Consider the following 20,793-nt stretch of genomic DNA (forward strand, 5'->3'; position numbering starts at 1 on the left):
GAGACTTGGGATTCAAGCTTTTGGTTCACTCAATCCAACAGTTTTTTCTTAGTCTTAGAGGACTTTGTGGAGACTCGGGAGTCAAGATTTGGGTTTAGTCAATCCAACCGTTAAAAATAAAATAAAATTATTGATTTTGTGGATATTGCTTGTATTATGGATCTTTACTTATGGTGTCTCAATTGAATTTTTGCTGCTTGCTCATCCTTTACTTCGAAATAAATGGCTAAATTTGCAGCTTTTGTGAGGACTCGAGAGTCAAGCTTTTGGATCTTCTCACGTATGCTATTGGATCTTTACTTATGGAGAGGCATAAGTACTATAGGTGGAAGTGTAGTTTTGTTGACATTTTTCAAGTTTTTAATGGGTTAGAGATGCTCCTCACACAACCCCTTTCAAGCTTCGATTTATATGGGTGGAAAACTTCAAAGGGGTCTCCTCTCCACTAAATTTTCATTGCTCATCCTTTACTTCAAAATAAATGGGTAAATTTGAGGTAAAATGCACCTTGTAATTTTATTACATTTTAATATAACTTTTCAATGCTAAGCTTCTCTCCAGCTTCTCTACTAGGGGATAGTGAGCAACAATGGCCTCATTTCATCTCCAAGCACCCCTCATTTTGTTTCTTGCTACTCTTCTAACTTGGCATCTCACTATGATTTGTTTGGCCCAGCAACAACGAATACCACTAGTTGCAAGATTTAACCTCTCCTTGGTTTCCATTTTCATTAACAATTCTAGAGTCTCTCAACCCCCAACAATGGCTATTTTTTCCCATTCACATTCTCGCTCGTTTTCTAATGGCTGAAAAGGTTTTTTTTTGGGGATATGCACCAATCGACGCATCGATCAGAGCATCTTTGATTTCTACCTTTGTGTTTCTCTAGGAAGGCCCACAAACTTTACTAGTTCGATGCTCTACACATTCCTATATAGTAAAAAAAAAACATTTTGCTAGATAGTTCACTAGAAAAAATGAACATATCTAGTAAAATTATGGATCTGGAAAAAATGGAACACTTTCTAATTCTTCATTCTAGGAAAACACTTGCCATGTAGGAAATAAACTAGCAATAAATCACTATATGTAAAAACTATGTACTAAAAAGTTTCTATATAATAAAAGTCAAGTATTCACTGCATAGTAATTGATTTAGGTAACTTTTCCTAAATAGCAAGCTATATAGTAAAATATTGCTATATAGTAATCACTAATCAATAAATTATTGCATAGTAATGTATATAGTAAAATATTAGTATATATAGTACATTATTTCTATATAACAAATCAATGTGTAAAAAACCACTATACAATAATGATTATTAAGACAAATACAGTGAAAATCTGTGTATGTGTGTGTGTGTGTGTGTTGCGTTGTGTGCATGCACATGCATGTGTTTATGTTGGCATACATATAGATTTATTTATATATACATATATACATACCTATAAATAAATAAATATATATGTATGTGTGTGTGTTCTCTCTTCCATACACGTGCATATAATATAATATTTTTTTTTGTGTGTGTGTGCTAGGGAAAACAAATGAGCAAATGAGAAACTCTTTAATATATGTGTGTGTGTGTTTATATATATAAGAAACTCATTCAATGATTGATGGGTGGTGACAACTAATTGTGAGCCCCAATGCATGTAGCCTTGTGGAAAAGAACCGTTCCTTTTAAAAAGTTCAAAATATGAAACTCTCCTATACACACATACATATACATATACATAGGTATATATATATATATATATATATATATACTCATTCAATGAGCAAATGACTTGATGGTGACAACTAATTGTGAGCCCCAATTCATTTAGGCATGTGTAAAAAATATGTATAAAAATTAAAAAAATATCCTTTCTCCTTTAGAGGACTTTGTGGAGAGTCGGGAGTCAAGCTTTTGGTTCACTCAATCCAACATTTTTTTTCTTAGTGTTGGGGAGGACTTTGTGGGGACTCGGGAGTCAAGCTTTTCGTTAAGTCAATCCAAGCTTTTCGTTAAGTCAAGCTTTTCGTTAAGTCAATCCAACCGTTCAAAGAAAAAAAAATCATTTTTTGTAAAAAGTTTGGCGTTAGAAGTGGGCTTAGTACCCATGGGACCCCCCTTATCCCAAACCGTTCAAAGCAAAAAAAATCATTGATTTTGTGTGGCTATTGCTTGTATTATGGATCTTGGTGACAACTGAATTTTCGCTCCTCGCTCATCCTTTACTTGGAAATAAATGGCTAAAGTCGCAGCTTTTCAAAGCTGAGCAGCAATGGCCTCATTTCATCCCCAAGCGCCCTTCCTTTCATTTCTTGCCACTCTTCTTCTTCTTCTTCTGACTTTGCATCTCACCATAACTACTTGTTTGGCCGAGCTACAGCAGCGAATACCACTAGCTGCAGGCTTTCACCTGTCCGTGGCTTCCATTTTCAATACTACTTCAGGCTTCCCAACCCCCAGCAACAATGGCAAATTTTTTCCATTCCTGGACTCGCAATCGTTTTTTAACGGCTCCAAAGGTTTTTGGTTAGGGATGTGCACCAATCAGAACGACGTCGATCACAACGTCTCTGATATCTACCTTTGTGTCTGTCTAGGGACGACGCCTCCCACAGGCACTCTCGAATATTTTACCTCTGTATCTATCAAGGGAAGAAACGACGCAGCAGGCACTGCGGTCGCCATAATTAGAGGGTACATGGTTATGGCGCCGGTGTGGAGAGCCAATCCAGGGCACTCTCTTGCGTCCGTCGAGGCATCACTCGCCGTAAGCAAGGCCAAGGCGCAGCTGGAGCTGCGAGATGCAGACGGCACCCTCGTGTGGAGCGTGGGCGCTGACAATATGGCCGCCATGGAGCTGCAGGATTCCGGCAATCTAGTAATCCTCGATTCCGCTAACCGCACCCTCTGGCAGAGCTTCCAACATCCCACCGACACCTTGGTGCCCTCGCAGAACTTGAGTTTGGGCATGAGTCTCACCAGCAACAATTCCCTCTACTCTTTAGCCATGGAAACACGGGGCCTTGTCTTCTCTCTCCTAGGTCTTGCAGGGGCAGCTAACTCCTCATTCTGGTTAATCCCTTCGCCCAACAACACTTCTGACAAGAGTATCCAGCAGTTTTCCCTTGATACTTCCGGCCTCTCATTCTCATTGTTTGGAGATGAACAATATTTCTTAGAGGACTGTGGTTTGCCTTCGTCGGCGGATCTGATGCGCCTGGAGGACGATGGCCGACTTCGCTTCTATGCTGTCCAAGCTTCGGTTTCACAGCCCATCGGCACACTTGATAGCCTTACTTGCTCTTACAATCCAACTACATCAGATCTGCAAGAACCAATGGCGACCTGGGGTGCCTGCGACGTCCCGATGGTGTGTGGACCCTTGGGCATGTGCTCCCCCGACTCGGTCTCAACGCACTGTACATGCCCAGCTGGATTCACACTAATAGATGAGTATGATGTGTCCCAAGGCTGTAAAGCCTCCGTCCCCTTGATCCCAGATCAATGCAGCAGCGCGGACCTCCTCCAAATCAACAACACCGCCACTATCTTTCAGTTTTCTGGCGAGATCTTCAACAACACCGCCATCTCAGTGGAGCGCTGTAAGCACATGTGCTTGTCTGCTTGCAATTGCAGCGGTGTAATCTTCAACCACAACCATACCTTTTGCTTCCCTATTACAGATCATCGGCTGAGCCTTCTCAATGTCACTGGAAGGAGTCACGACCTGTCCTACACGGCTTTTTTGAAGGTTGCACATCTGATTTCTGACTCCCATTCACATCGTCTGAGCCGGACTGTAATTGTGCTCCTAGCTTCCGCCTCTGCCATTTCAATTGCCTGTATAGCAGCTCTGGCTTTGTATGGCTGCAAGAGATTCATTAGAAGAGGTGCGGGCATCAAGTTCAACAGCAGTAGCCTTGGTGGGGATGAGACGCTCAATTTGCCCAGTACATTACCCACTAGGTTTTCTTTCAAAGAATTGCACAAGGCAACGCATGGGTTCAACAAATTGTTGGGCGCAGGCGGGATGGGTTCAGTGTATGCTGGTGCTCTTCCCGATGGCAAGCAAATAGCAGTGAAGAAGCTCGACATCATCCTCCGAGGCGACATGTCCAAGGGATTTTTGACAGAGGTGGCCACCATGGGTAGAACCAGCCACTTCAACATTGTGCAGCTTCTGGGCTTCTGTTGGGAGACATCCCATCAGATGCTGGTCTACGAGTACATAGATAGGGGCTCTCTTGATCGCTGGCTCTTCGAGGCTGAGCAATTTCTCGATTGGGCCAGCCGCTTCAAAGTGGCGCTAGGCATAGCCAAGGGCCTGGCCTACCTACATGAAGGTTGCTCACAGACCATCCTGCACCTCGACATCAAACCCCAGAACATCCTCCTAGATGAGGACTTCGAGCCCAAGCTGGCCGATTTTGGCTTGGCCAAGCTCATGGCTAGGGATGCATCTCACGTGGTGACTGTCCTAAGGGGAACTCCTGGCTACATAGCTCCAGAGATGTTTTGGTGCGTGGCACCTGTTAGCAAGAAATGTGACATCTATAGCTTGGGCATGGTGTTGCTAGAGATGGTGGGCGGGCGGAAAAACATAGACTTGGCATTGCTGATGGCGGCAAATGTTGCTAGTAGTGAAGACCAACCTCAAGGGAGTATTCAACCAGTGGTGGAAGAAGATGAGGAACAATGGCATTTTGCGAGCTGGGCCGCCAAGAAGTGTGAGGAGGGGAGGAAGTTGGAGTTGGTGGATAAGCGGCTGCAGGGGGCCTTCTGCGCTAAAGAAGCTGGCAGGGTGATAGAGGTGGCATTGTGGTGCATCCAGGAGAAACCCAGCTTGAGGCCTTCAGCTGGAACAGTGATGCAATGGCTGGAGGGATCAAGCATCCCACTAGAGGACGCCCCCTTCTCCACCGTAGCCTACTCCCAGTCTCGTGTCAAATCCAGCATCTGCCAGTACCTACAGGGTTCCCACACGTCCTCGACAAGTCACAATAATTAACAAGCAGGTAGCCTCAGACTAGCTAAATTTCACATCAAATATTTTTGTATATATATGTATATTTTAAAACAATTATATATAATACTATCATATTTGTGTATATATATGTATATGTATGTGTGTGTGTGTGTGTGTGTGTGTGTGTGTATGTGTTTGGAAACATTTATATATAATACTGTAACTGCTTTTATAGAAACATCATACTCCTGCCTTACAGATTTTTAAGGGCACCCTTAACGTCTATGTCTCATCTTCTGCTCTCAAGGATGATTGGTCCCATCTCCACTGATACCCAGTTGCATGCCAGAGTGCAAGAGGGTAAAGATAGGAGCCCCTTTTGAAGATTCACCAACCAACTCATCTCCTTTAGCCCACACTTTGATATCAGGTCTTCCTCCATTGGGGCGCTCCACAATAACAAAAAAACGTGTGTTTTTCTTGTTTGGTCTTCTTATACTAGCTGAGAGTTTTAGGTCAAGCTTTACAAATCACCCCTTTGGAGCACACTTGCTCTTGACTAAATCCTGTTGAATTGGAGGTCCTCCAGGGCCTAAGTCTCATAGTAAGTCTTTGAAAAAATGAAAACATGGTAAAGTATGAGCATTTCCATTGCCCAATTGTAATCCTTGTGAAATTTACATTACATATATTGTTTTACATCACATCTCCTAATGCATGTGCCTCACATATTGTATATTTTTTTCCCATAGCAAGAAAGACTATGTGAATGATGCAATGGATCTATCGGACTTTGTAACATAAAACTGGTAGGCCTTGAGGTCAGCAAGGGTTTGGAATTTAGTTTTTTTTTTGGGGGTGTATATTTAGTATGGAATTCATGGCTCAGTATAGATGGCATGCTTAATTTTATCCAGGCATGAGCTCAAAAAATGATAAAAGATAAAACAACATGAAATGGTATGGAGTTCATTTGGGTAATGTGGCCACATTAGGTCATAAAAGTGCACCAATTTACACCATGCAAAAATAGTGAGTACATTAAACATTTGAATTAGTTTGCTTAGTGAAAACAAGATTTGCCACACAATAAGGAGAGGGCTAGTTTGGCACCCTTCGACCAAGCTTACAACTAATTACGTTTGGCCATTGGATAGGTTGACTCCCTACATTGAATGTACGATAGCATCCAAGGTTGGAAAATCATTTACTTTCTCATAGATATACTATTCTTTACCAAAATTCAACGACTTATTTGCCTCTCTTTTTTCCTTTAGTGAAAATCCATTCTACAAAAATTTTAAAAATATGCAAGACCTCTTTTTGCAATTTTCACCTTATATTTTTCATGATGTAAAAATGTTTTAAGTTGATTGTGTACAAAGTGTTAAAAAAAACAATCATGGTTTACAATGTGGGGGTCAATGAATTCATTTATATTCATGGTGTAGTGACATAAAGAAAAAGCACTGGTGTTTTACAATGTGGAGTTCAATATATTCAATCACATAAAGAAATGACAATGATGGTTTAAAATGTGGAGTTTAATGTATTCCATGGAGAGTTGCTGTATAGTGTGTCAACAATGATGAGCTCTTGGAGTCATTTAAATTGTTTGCATTCACTACAATATGATGTGTTAAGTTAAGCTTTGTGAAAAAGACAAGGTAGGTGACCCGCGCTTTGCTACGGCATGAAGTTTTTGCTTACAAATGTATGGCATATGCAAGTGTGCAATTACATGTGTGTATCCATCTATGCGTGTGTATGTGTGTGCAAGCATGTGTGAGTGAGCGACTATGCACGTGTGTGTGTGTGTGTGTGTGTGTGTGCATATGTGCATGTGTGTATGCATATTTGCATGTGTACACATGTCTGTGTGCACGTGTATTCGTGCGCATGTGTATGCATACAGTGTATGTATATGTGTGTGCATGTGTCTATGTGTGACTCTCTCATATAGATGCATATATGTATGACTCACATAGATGCATGTATGCGTGTCTCTCTCACATGCATTCTCTCTAAAAAACATTCTCCTCGACATTATTCATCAATTCTCGTAATCTTCATCACCTGAAAATATAAGCCCAATTAATAATTAAATTAATCCCACAAATATTAAACAGGCACAAACCATCACCAACTCATGACTACCAGGCGTAAGTACCCCAGGAATCACCCTGCCATACAAACCTAACTGAAATAATCATAGACGGTCCCAAGCATATGTCATATACCGCACGTATTAATATTTATAGTGGTGTCACCCACGATATTAACCTAGCCGGCATGACGCAAGAGTAACCTAGGCGTCCCCAAATTACTCAAGAGGGAGAAATAATATTCTTAAAGAGGACTTAAAATATATTCTCATGACATCCCTCTTGCTTGAGTTTGCAATTGCCCTCAATTGCAGGTTTGCTGGGTTTGAAAAGAACGAAGGATCTCAGGATAAGCTCGGAAAAATTTCTCGGGCATCCATTTTGCATCTTCTTGAGGATGGTTTTTGAATGTCAAAAGATATTTGATGTATTGGTTCCGAGTTCTTGTTGTTGTCATCTCTTGATCAATAATAGCATTAGGAACTAAGACTTCTTCCTCTCCTTCAACAAGAGGTGGTTCCTCATAAATTGGGTGTGAAGGAAGTGTTCCTCGAAAGGGTTTCAAGAGATGAATATGGAAAGAGTTGTGGATATTCCAATTAGATGGAAACTCTAGTCTATAGGCCACATCGTTAATCTTTTCAATAATTTTAAATGGTCCATAGTATCTAGGTGCAAGTTTAACTGCAGGGAATTTTTCCACACTCTTCAATCGTCTCTTCTCAATTCTCAAAAGTACATAATCACCTTCTTGGAATGAAAAATCTTTACGCTTTCTATTTGCTTGAAATGTATACTTCTCTTGAGCTCTTGCAATACAATCACGCACTTCAGATAAAATGCGATCAAAGTCTCGAGTATATTGGTCAGCAGCTTCAATCTTATGGGAGAGTCTAGAAGCCGGAATAGGCAAAGCTCTACCATAGATAATCTCAAATGGTGCTCAACCCCAGTAGCAGAATGAGGAGTATTATTATAAGCAAATTGGAGTAGATATATGTACTTATCCCATGAACTAGGTTGCTGGGAAACATAGGCTCTAAGCATATCCAAGATAGTACTATTCGTGACTTCGGTCTGTCCATTTGATTCAGGATGATGAAAAGCCGTAGAAAAATCTAACTTAGTGCCTAAGTTTGAGAAAAGAGCAATCCAAAAGTGACTACAAAATTTGGAATCTCTATCAGAAACTATCACTTTGGGTAGACCATGATGAACAAAGATTTGCTTGACAAATATGGTCGCAGCTTGCTGCTGAGAAGTCAGTGTCTTTTTACATGGAATGAAATAGGCTTGCTTACTAAACCTGTCCACTATTGTCCAAATCATGTCATGATGACTGAAAGTAGTAGGAAAGCCTGTAATGAAGTCCATAGACACTTGTTCCCATGGTCGGTCTGGAATGGGTAAAGGCATAAGCAATCCCAAAGCTTTGCCTTTGTAGCTTTTAATTGCTTGACAAATGTTACACTTAGCTACAAATTTTGCTATATCATTTTTCAAATGAGGCCAAAAGAATTCTCGAGAAACTACTTGAAGTGTTGTGAAAACTCCTCTATGTCCCATGAATGGTGGTTGGTGCATCTCTTCCAAGACAAGTTGTCTATAGGGTTGAGTAACACATAATCTTTTCTCAAAGAAAAGATAGCCATCATTATGAGAATAATTGCCTTGAGGCGTCCAATTGTTTTCACGCAATTTGATCCATATCTCAGAAAAATCTGGATCTACTTCATAAGTTTCTTTCATAAGTACAAATGGTTCACTTTCAATAGCGGAAATGTTGTTGATATGTGGTTTTCTACTTAAAGCATCGGCAACAACATTTTTCTTTCTAGGTTGGTATTGAATCATGGGTTGGAAACTTTGTATGAAAGATGCCCATTTGATGTGCCTATCTGAAATAAGGGGTTGCGAAAGCAAATGCCTAATGCTTTGTTGATCAGTCTTGATAAGAAATTCTGAACCCATTAGGTAATGCTTCCAAATCTTCAAGGCATGCACAACTGCTGCTAATTCCTTATCATATATACTATAATTTGTTTCAGCTGGTTTTAGCTTTCGATTTTCATAGGCAATAGGATGGTTGTCTTGCATAAGCACAGCACCAAAACCTTTGCCACTAGCATCAGTTACTACCACAAAGAATGGTCTTTGAAAGTCAGGTAGTGTAAGAATTGGTGCATGAGTTAATGCATCCTTGAGTACTAGAAAAGATTTATCTTGACTTTCGGTCCAATGGAAAAATGTAGTTTTCTTGAGAAGTTCCGTCAAAGGATGTGCAATATAAGCGAAATTCTTGACAAACTTCCTATAGTAACTACATAGACCTAGAAAAGATCTAAGGTCATGAATGTCTCGAGGTGTAGGCCAAGAGGCTATACACTCAATCTTCTTAGAATCCACACAGATTCCTTCATATATGGCCTAAGTATTCAATCTCTTTTTGAAAGAAAGAACTCTTTTCAGGATTGACATACAATTCATTTTCTCTCAAAAGGTTAAACACTTGCTCCAAGTGTTACTCATGCTCTTGACGATTCTCGCTGAAAACAAGAATATCATCAAAGAACACCACAACAAAGCTTTGAAACTTTAGGAAAATGCGATTCATCATACGACTAAATGTAGCTGGAGCATTGGTCAAACCAAATGGCATAACCAAAAACTCATAATGGCCAGTCTGGGTTCTAAATGCAGTCTTGAATATGTCTGACTCAGTCATGCGTACTTGATGAGATAACCAGACTTTAAGTCAATCTTGCTAAAGACCTTTGAATCTCTAAGCTTATCATGTAAGTCATCTACCCTAGGGATAGGGTATCTGTTCTTGACAGTGATTTTGTTCAATGCTCGGTAGTCAACACACATTCGGAAAGTTCCATTCTTCTTCTTAACACAAGAAGGACTGGAGCTCCAAAGGGTGAACTACTAGGTCTAATAAGGCCTCTTTCTAACAAATCCTCGATTTGTTTTTGGATTTCTTTTTGCTCTAAATTGTTGACTCTATAAGGAGGTTTACAAGGTGGAGAGTTGCCTGGTAATAAGTCAATACTATGGTCTTCAGGCCTAGACTTAGGTAATCCTGGAGGTAAATCTTCCATAAAACAATCCCTGAATTTGGAGATATAAGGATCAAGTTTTGGACTTTTGGATGTGTTAAACTCAGGGCTAAGCTGGTTAACCCAAACCATATAAGTCTTCTCCCTTTTCCTAAGAGCTTGCTTTGCTTGAGTATAAAGGACTCGTCTCTCCTTTGACTAGACATTGGAGGAAAATATTTTCATTGTCCTTCCTTACACAAATGCTATGTGTATCATAGTCTATAATAGGGTTGTACATATGTCTCCAAGGCATACCCAATATTACATCTACGCCTTATAAAGGTGCAACTAAGAAATCCCTTTTTTTCTGTTAAGGAATTGATGCTTAAAGTTAAACCTTTCACCTCTTGGATGCAATTATACTTGGTTCCAGTAAATGCAGCTTTAACTCTATAATGTGTAAGTGAAGGTTGAATGTTTAAAGCTCTAATTGCCTTTTCAGAAATAAAGTCATGAGTGCTACCATCGTCATGCAAAACAATAACTTCATGCTCATTAATTTTTCCTTTTATTTTGAGTAGCGAATGAGCTTGAGGCTTACCTTCTGCTTTTGAATAGTCGGGGTCAGAGTTACCCTCTTGCTTGAGCGATTCATCTTCATAGTCGTCCCCTTCAAGCATATTGACTCGTGCCGCAATTGTCGGATTCTTTGCACGTTCTAGGCAATTTGGTGCTATATGTCCTTCTTTATGACATCAAAAACATTTGATTGGAGGACCTTTGGGCTTGCCACCGTTGACTTTCTTTGAATTTGATTCGCCTTTGACCATCTCCTTGCCTTTGTCAAACCCTGGCTTATGAAAATTTCTTGAAGCATGAAAAGGTTTAGAAAAAGGTTTAGAGTGGTTACTCTCAAATGACTTGGCCTCTCTAGGAAAACCATTTTTGCGTTCGGAATTTGTTGCCAAAGATATAGCTATAGAAAGTGAATGAGGTGTAAACATATTCACATCGGCCCTAATTGTAGACTTAAGGCCCGAAATGAATTTCCTCTTTTGGTCCTCCTCATTGACTTTCTCCACAACCTATACCTGTAGTAATGTATTCCAAAACTTCTCTACATATTGAAACATGCTTTCTTTTTCAAGTTGATGCAATGTATCCCATTGATGCCTAGCTTTAGATTTAAATTGTGAAGGTAAGAAATGCTTTTTCACTAGCCTTTGAAACCTTTTCCATGAATCCGGTTTGTCACGTCCTTGCTTGATGACGCTCCACCATAAATCTGCGCTATCCACCATGTGATTAGCCACACATTTGATCTTGTCCTTCTCAGAAAATTTCTCCCCCGAAAAGTAGTCATCCAATTGACTAAGCCATGCCAAAAGGACTCGAGCATCTTTCTTGCCATCATAATTCTGAAATGAAAAAGCTTTACGACTGATTTTAGAATCTTTCCGTGAATTTTGTGCTTGAAGTGTAGCATTGACAGCTCTTTGGATGATGTCATCTTCGCATCATAAGATGGCAGAGTCACGCTTACGCCTTCGACTCGTGAGCTGTCGCTCCAATTCAATTCGCATCTCTCTCTCTTCTACAATTTGCTGTTGTAGAGATTGGAGTTGCTCTTGAATTGAAGGTAAAATAGGAAAATTTGCCATAGTGCTCATGCAAACAATGTAAATAAGCAAAATTGATATTATTTGATGTATGTAAATAAAGCAAATGTTGGGTCGAATTCCCTTCGTTTCGCACAAGTCCCGAGCAATTCCGAGTGATTTAGGAGACTTGGGCTAGTCGAAATGCTGAAGAAATAATTTTCTACACCTTGAACACTGCTCAAACAATTCTAAAAACTTGGTCAAACCTCTGTAATAATTTTTGAGAATTTTTAAAAATTTTCAGAAATTATTTTAAAATTTTTCTGGCATTTATTTGGCCTTTTTAAGCCTCTTTGAGTCCTGAAAAATCAATTTTCTGTACCCAAAAATCTGAAAATTGTAATTCTTTGGAGTTTCTCTTGAAATAGGAAAATAGGTAGTGTGAAAGCTCCAAAAGTTGATGTGACATGCATTGGGCTTGGGAAAAGTAGAATTGGAGTAAGTTGAGGATTTGGCTTAATTGAGATTAAGTAATTAGTAGCTTAATTGATTTTTGTGGTCTTCTGCTCACGTTTTTTCGCCCGTGAGGTTGCAAATCGGCACCTCAAATTTGCTTGATTTTACTTATTTTTCATGGCTTAAAACTCACACAGCATGCAGCCCGTCCATTATAGGTTTATCCTTAAACCTTTGCAAAAACTGAGCAAATCATATGAGGTTTTTGGCTATGGGGAATCCATCTGTATGGTTGGATTTGAAATTCATGAAGCTTTGAGCAAAACCACTTTTTGATGAAGAAGAATGGTTTTGGAAAGAGGTAAGTGGGTTTGAGAAGTAGCGCTAGTTTGAGAATTTGAATTTTTGGTTAAAGACCACAAACCCTTCTTCTGCCCACCGGTTAAAAGCCTGCAACTTTCTTGAGAGTTGTGTTGATGCAGACCTTTCCCACCTTTCCACAAATCTCCTAGCCCAAGCTCTGATATCACTGAAAACGGAATCGTTCTCTAGGATAGCTTGTGGAACACTTGAGAAATTCAACACATTAATTCAACCATGAAAACACATGCTTTGCAGGTTTCAACAAAATCAAATAAATTGAACAAAAGCATAGCAAACATAATACTTAGCTCCAAGACAAACATGCTGGGTACAATCTTCCCCCCCCTTATGCCTGGCCTTCCCCCACACAAGAGTATTTTTATTAGCTTTCAACCAAAAATAGGCCATAGCTCCCAAAAATATACAAAGTGTGCTTTTAGAGAGCACGACACTCTTCCACAACAAAAATAGAGTGTCCCAAAAATTGGGGCTAGGGTAAAGCCTTTAGGCTTTAATAAATTTAACATTATAAATGTATTTTTTCCAATGTATCAAAATAGAAAAATCAACTACTAAGGTTACAAGCTACGCTTGTAAAAATAAATATGATGCGCATAAGAAACATTCTCCTCGACATTATTCATCAATCCTCGTAATCTTCATCACCTGAAAATATAAGCCCAATTAAACAGAAAACGGAATCGTTCTCTAGGATAGCTTGTAGAACACTTGAGAAATTCAACACATAAATTCAACCGTGAAAACACATGCTTTGCAGGTTTCAACAAAATCAAATAAATTGAACAAAAGCATAGCAAACATAATACTTAGCTCCAAGACAAACATGCTAGGTGCAATCTTCCCACCCCCCCTTGTGCCTGGCCTTCCCCCACACAAGAGTATTTTTATTAGCTTTCAACCAAAAATAGGCCGTAGTCCCCAAAAATATACAAGGTGATTTTGTTGAAACCTGCAAAGCATGTGTTTTCATGGTTGAATTTATGTGTTGAATTTCTCAAGTGTTCCACAAGCTATCCTAGAGAACGATTCCGTTTTCACATAGATGCATGTATGCGTGTGTCTCTCTCACATGCATTCTCTCTATGTCTTTGTCACATGCATAGACATAACCCTCTCTTACACACGTGCACATGCACTCTCTTCTCACACTCTTCTCGTATACACTCTCTTGCACATACATATAAACTCTCTCTCTCTCTCTCTCTCTCTCACACACACACACACACACACACACACACACACACCCCACCCCTTCCACATTCATGTGTGGGACCTTGTGTACGTGTACGTATGTGTGTGTGAATGTGTATATATCTAATAGTATTATTATATATTTACTATATGTATATTGATCTCATATCATTATTATATTATATTATTATGTATTTACTTTTTTATTTTATAGATTTATATTTATTTATTATATATTCATATTTTACCTTCTGTAGTTCATATTTTATTTGTATTTTATTAAAATGTACTTTTATTCTCTCTCTCTCTCTCTCTCTCACACACACACGCACACGCACACGCACACGCACACGCACACGCACACGCACACGCACACGCACGCACGCACGCACACTTTCTCTCTCTTCTCACACACTCACTCCCACACATGAAAACTCTCTCTCTTACATGCTCGCACACCTACACACACACAAACAACCAAGCATACATGCAAACACGAATTATATAAAATTATAGATTTTATTACCTGTGCATACATACATACATACATACATATGTATGTATGTATGTATGTATATATGCACACACACACACACAATTTTAATAAATCAAATTTTAATTTAGATTAAATATTAAAGGGTGGGGATGCAGATTGAGGTGTGCTCACTCTCAAATAAATGCATCTTGCGTGTAATCTCTCTCTCTCTCTCTCTCTCTCTCTCTCTCACACACACACACACACACACACACACACATATGCACATGCACCCTCTCTCTCTCTCTCTCTCTCTCTCTCTCTCTCTCTCTCTCTCAAGTGTGTTGATGCCTTAAAGTCACTGGTTGGTAGGATGGCTTGGTGTGGTCAGGTTCCTTGCAAGCACACAAATGACATGGCTAGGGTGCCAATTGCTTGACTAGAAGTGCCGGGTGGTTGTTGGAGAAGCTAGGGGTGGCGTGGTATGGTCGGTGGTGTTGTGTTGGTATTCCAATGGAGGTTGGTTAGCTCGGTGAGGCCGATGATGATGTTGTTTTGCAGGAGAATGGGAAAAGTGTTGAAGGTAGGCCGGTTCATGTTGGTGAAGAAGTTGGACCCTTGGGGTTATCACGGTGGGACCGAGAGTTATGTAGTTGGAGAAGGCGTATGGCTTGTGTGGCCAGCTATGAAGTTGGAAAGGCCTTGCTAGGCATGAAGTGCCGAGTTCTTTCTATTGGTGAAGTGGTGGTGATGATGATAGAGAGGCAAAGGGTTATGTTAGTGAAGATGCCAAAATTTTGGAGTTGCGATGCTGATGAGAAAGTACAGTCTCTCTTCTCGGCAGCATTGAGAATCAATCTCTCTTGCCCTCAAGTTGTATCTCCTAGCCAAGGACCTAGCCCATCTATATGAAGGTTGCTGATAGACCATCCTCAACCTCACCATTAAACCCCAAAACATCCTCCTAGATGAGGACAACTTTGAGCCCAAGCTGGTAGATTTTGGCTTGGCCACACTCATGGCTAGGGATGCCTTTCACGTGGTGACTGCCCAAAGGGGAACTCCTGGCTACATAGCACCAGAGATGTTTTGGTGCATGGCACCTATGTGAAAGAAATGTGACATCTATAGCTTGGGCATGGTGTTACTAGAGATGGTGGGCAAGAGGAAAAACATAGACTTGGCATTGCTAATGGTGGCAAATGTAGCTAGTAATGAAGAGCAACCTCAAGGGAGTATTCAACCAGTGGTGGCATTTTGTGAGCTGGGCCAGGAAGAAGTGCGAAGAGGGGAGAAATCTCGAGCTAGTGGACAAGCAGCTCTGCAGGGGGCCTTCTGCGCTGAAGAAGCTGGCAGGGTGATAGAGATGGCATAGTGGTGCATCCAAGAGAAACCCAACTTGAGGCCTAATGGTACAATGGTGGCTAGAGGGATCAAGCATCCCACTAGAGAGCGCCCCCTTCTCCACCGTAGCTGACTCCCAGTCTTGTGTTGTCAGATCTAGCATTTGCCAATATCTTCAGGGCTCCCACACATCCTGAAGAACAAATCCTGAAGAACAAGTCAGAACAAGTCAGAATAAGTAACAAGGAGGTAGTCCCATACTAGCTAAATTTCCCACACATCCTGAAGAACAAGTCAGAATAAGTAACAAGGAGGTAGTCCCATACTAGCTAAATTTCCCATCACATATTTATGCATATATATGTATATATTTTTTGAAATATTTAAATATATTACGATAATGTTTTTTACAGATATGTCATGCTACCGCCTTGCAGAATCATTTTTCTTTTACAACTTGCTATATACTAAATAGTAGCTACAAAACTATACCATGGGAACAAAAACCCTTGTTGTCATACGCACCATTCTAGCCTTCATAGTTTAACAATATACAAACCAACTTTCACGTCACATCTTCTTCTTGGGGGGATTTTGTTTTGTGAGTATTTTCTAGCAAGCACTTTTTGGGAATCGGGCGAGCAGATTCCAAAAAGATACCCTCCCCTCGTTCATCAAGAGAGAGAGAGAGGAGTGAAGAGAGTTAGAGAGTTTCATGACATAATTATTTGAGAGGGAGAGGACAATAGAGAGCCAGAGGGAGTGAAAACAAAAAAGCATGACAACATCACATCCTCTACATCGAGGTTATTGCTTCAAACTGAAAATAAAATCAAGTTCATTCACATATAACTACCAAATACAGAAATGTGAAAACCATGATCTTTACCACTATGGGCCTCTCTTGTCCTCCGAGGTGAAGGCACAAAGTAAGCAAACGGTATTCGTACCCTTTTGCACTTTCTCTAGCAAGACACGCTTAGACGATTCATCAATAAAACTATGGGCTCACCATATCGCAAATTAAACCCACCACTTTGGCCTTCACTTGAGAAATAGCATCATCATTACCAAGAAGTGGAAAGGACTTACAACCCACACAAGAGACAATGTTATGGTAATTTATTTATTATTGGGTAAACCAATAAGTAAAAAGAATATCTTGGATAACCCAAGTGTGATTAATTTGGTTGTTGTGAGTGAATCCAACCAACTGTGACATGTGTTACACATGTAAGAAATGTGTGAATTTGATTGTGAGTAAATCCAATTAACTCTTTTGAATTAATTCTTAATGAGGGTGACCCTAGTTGGTTGTGAGTGAATCCAACAAATCATGACACGTGTGAAATGTGTGGTGTACTCTATGAATACGTGTGACGCGTATGAAAACATTGTGAGTGAATCCAATGTAAGAGTTTGATTGTGAGTGAGTACCATCAACTCTAAGACACGCGTGACACGTGTAAAGGTTCTGTGAATTGGATCGTGAGTGAATCTGATCAACTCTAAGACACGTGTGATGCGTGTGAGGATATATGGGAATGAATCCACTTAAATACATAATGACATTGTGAGTGAATCCAATGTGGGAACAATTAATGTGTTCAATCACTCGTGTGTGCTGATAGTTACAACCGAGAACAGTTGTCTTCTCAAACGGGACGACTAACGGGAGTGTGGTTTTTTAGAATATTTTATCATGGGAGTGAATCCAAATAATTATGTGTGATGCATGGTTCATGTGTGAAGCATGGTAGTGAATGGTTTCCATTTGTTAGAATTATTTTTGTGAGTGATTCCAAAGTAATTGTGATCTAACATTGTGGACTATGTTAAGTATAGATCACGAGTTCAGGACAACCAAGGTGAACATTGGACGAGATTATCTAGACAAGCACATATGTGCTTCACTATGACTTGTTTCGCCCAGCACAACGAAAACCACTAGCTACAAGCTTTAGCCTCTCCTTGGTTTCCATTTTCATTAACAATTATAGAGCATCAACCCCCAACAATGGCTATTTTTTCCATTCACATTCTCGCTCGTTTTCTAATGGCTCGAAGGGTTTTTTTTTGGATGTGTACCAATTAACGCGTCGATCAGAGCGTCTTTGATTTCTAGCTTTGTGTTTGTCTAGGAAGGTCCACAAACGTTACTAGCTCAATGTTCTATGCATTTCTATATAGGAAAACAAAACATTTTGCTTAGACAGTTTATTAGAAAAAAATGAACATATCTAGTAAAAGTCCAACGCTAGTAAAAGTGAAACATTTCCCAGTTTTTCATTCTAGAAAAATACTTACTATATAGAAAATAAACTAACAATAAATCACTATATGATAAACTATGTAATAAAAAGTTGCTATATAATAAAAGTCATGAAAACATTCACTATATATAGTAATTGATCTAGGTAACTTGCAAGAAGGGAGGGAGATTAAGAAAGATTAATGATGGATTAGACTCATTGACATGGAGTCCACACATGGATTAGACTCATCACATGGAGTCCACACATGGGTGTAGCTCACCAAGCACACTCATACATGAGGGAGTGTCACTTTGCACATGTGGGGTATATGGGATCCTAGGGGTATAAATAGGAGAGTACTATCATGTATTAGGACGGTCATAAAGTGAGTAAAAAGATCAAAAGGTCCTAATACATGATAGTACTCTCCTATTTATACCCCTAGGGCCCTATATGCCCCACATGTGTAAATGGACCCTAACCCCATGTGCCTAGGTCCATCCCCATGTGCATGTACACCACTAATACACTTTGTTACAAACCATCCCCTCCTACAATGATTTCGTCCTCGAAATCAAAGGGTGGTCGTGCACAAAACATTTACAAGTGACTATATGTACAAAAGCCAAGAAAAATCACATCCATGACTGAATGTAGTGAAAGCCTTGTGCATGAATCATATGACCCCCTGGATCAAATGGAAAGGATAGAGGACTCCTGTCGATGATGAGGCTATATATGCAACCTCCTGAATCATATGACCCCCTGGATCAAATGGAAAGGATAGAGGACTCCTGTCGATGATGAGGCTATATATGCAACCTCTTGAATCGAAAGGAAATCCAAGGCATGCAAAATCCAAGGCAATAGCTCCATGATAATCTGATGCAAGTGGAGTAGATAAGGAACCACTGTCGATGACAAATCTAGTCGAGTATCCTCCAGGATCAAAGAGATATATATGGTATACACCGCGAACTGTCGAATCTGGAATGGTAGTAGCTCCTAGATCAAAAGGAAAGCTCGACTCCAAGGAGATAGTAGTCCCAGGGTCAAAAGGAAAACTCATGAGCTCATCGTCATGACTACACTGTGAATCTGGCATGAAAGGTATCCACCAAAGCCTCAAAACTCCTAGCCAGAATGTCAAGTGGACCTGGCACAAAAGAATCATCATGTCTACTAAGACTAGAATATGTCGTAGATGCACCTGAATGTCAAGCCACAAATCCACAAACTATGCTCCTCAAATTGTAAAGAATGCATCCAAAGAAAAATGTCCTTACTCCAAAGAATACAAGATCGTGCTGACATCCAAAGGAGCCAAATGAACATAACTCAAGGTCAGCCTCAAGTAGAGTCAAATGTGAACTCATGCCTCAAGTAGAGTCAAATGTGAACTCATGCCTCCGTGTCATATGTAGCACCACCCAAGAAGTCAAAAGCATGATCCACCATATCGATATATGTATGAGTATGATCCGACCCATGCACAATATCACCATGTGTATGACACTCTATATGTATGTGACCCTCTAAAACAGAAGCTGGATCATCATAAAGATCGTCATTACTAAGCACTGACCAAGTGTCTACACAAGAGGTAAAAGTGATATCAGTCAACTCACTATCAATGGAATCTCCAAGGTTACTAAGGTCATCCTCAAAGGTATAGACCAACTCCATCAATGGTGTCCCTATATGACCTAAATCCCATGATAGATCAATCTCCAATAGAACTAGATCTAAGAAAATACTATTAAAATTGTTGCAATGTGATGAGCTATGGTGGATCAAATGCTAGAATCAACATCATTAACAAAGAGATTAGACGAAGACGTGATTAGTGAGCAATTAGCTGATAGCTTAATGTAGGCATGGATAATCAAAAACCAGCAAATTTTCATTAGGTCAATGCCTCGATTTATAGAGTTTACATCCAAGCATCTAATTCCACTGATTTCTCCTTGATTCACTCCACCTCTTTTGCTTGATTCTCTCCACCTCTTCACTTTTCCCAGAATATCTCCACACCTCCTAAATCTCCTCATGCTACCCTTTATTCTCTCCCAGTAGATTCTTCTCACCTTCTCACAAGTTCTCTCACATTTATAGATTCTCTTTTACAGCCTCTAGCCAAGGGCTTGTTCCCGCACACACCCTATTCACTTGTATATTTCAACACCTCCCCTCAAGTGAATGCTCCTAGCACACCTGGACCCTATACCAAGTTTCCCTCTTACTTGATAGTCCGCGACCACTGCCTCAAGTCTCTAAACTCATAGTCCTTGACACTCTCTCTCTCTATGTGTCCAAGGCTACTACAAGTGCACGTGACCTTCACTAAAGTGCTCACACATACATCTACCACATGGCCTACATCATCGGTGGCTCAAAGGTGGTTTTACTTTGTTGGGGCAAGTTACATTGGGTTGTGGGGTTTCTCTCTCTCTCTCTCTCTCTCTCTCTCTCTCTCTCTCTCTCTCTCTCTCTCTGAGATTTTCACATGGCTCCTCTCTTTGGAGCCTCACATCTTCTCTTGTCTTTAGTCTTCTTGTCGTGGCAGCTTCTCTTTATGCGTCCGTGTCTTCCTCTTCTTTCAGTCTTCTTGTTGTGGCATCTTCTCTTCATGCGTCCATGTTTTCCTTCAATGCTTCCTTTAGCTTTTCTTCTTGGTGTGGATCTTCCTCTTGGAAAGAGATGTTCTTCTTCTTTCATGGCTGGGACCATGAGCTTGTCCATCAGTTCTTGCTCCATGTGAGCAACATGTTTAAATGTTTTGTTGACAGTTCTTTTGGGCTTTTAATGTTTATCTTGTGTCATTATGCAATGCAAACCCAAATCTATGTGGGAGGTCTTACCTCTTATCTTATTCCGGACAAGGACAGTGTCTGATCCCATTTTTACACTAATGTACTGTGCCCAATACATAATGCATATAGCATTCATTCTTATGCACATTCCCAAAT

General features: G+C 40.1%; 1 protein-coding gene and 1 long non-coding RNA gene across 2 annotated transcripts in view; both read left to right on the forward strand.

Moving 5' to 3' along the window:
- The window catches only part of LOC147614820 (uncharacterized), a 177,269-nt gene that overhangs the window by 140,296 nt on the left and 16,180 nt on the right, over positions 1–20,793 (forward strand). The gene's annotated exons all lie outside the window — the stretch shown is intronic.
- On the forward strand, positions 2,248–5,108 carry LOC147614822 (G-type lectin S-receptor-like serine/threonine-protein kinase SD2-5). Its single transcript, XM_086780167.1, has one exon. It carries the CDS (start codon positions 2,276–2,278, stop codon positions 5,009–5,011), a length of 2,736 nt encoding a protein of 911 aa, XP_086636293.1. The 5' UTR covers positions 2,248–2,275; the 3' UTR covers positions 5,012–5,108.

The sequence above is a fragment of the Cibotium barometz genome, chromosome 41 (assembly GCF_041138505.1).
Source record: "Cibotium barometz isolate CiBa-2024 chromosome 41, ASM4113850v1, whole genome shotgun sequence".
NCBI lineage: Eukaryota > Viridiplantae > Streptophyta > Polypodiopsida > Cyatheales > Cibotiaceae > Cibotium > Cibotium barometz.

What these genes read in the sequence shown, in the direction of transcription:
- LOC147614822 (XM_086780167.1), top strand. Translation starts at nt 2,276, where the DNA reads ATGGCCTCATTTCATCCCCAAGCGCCCTTCCTTTCATTTCTTGCCACT.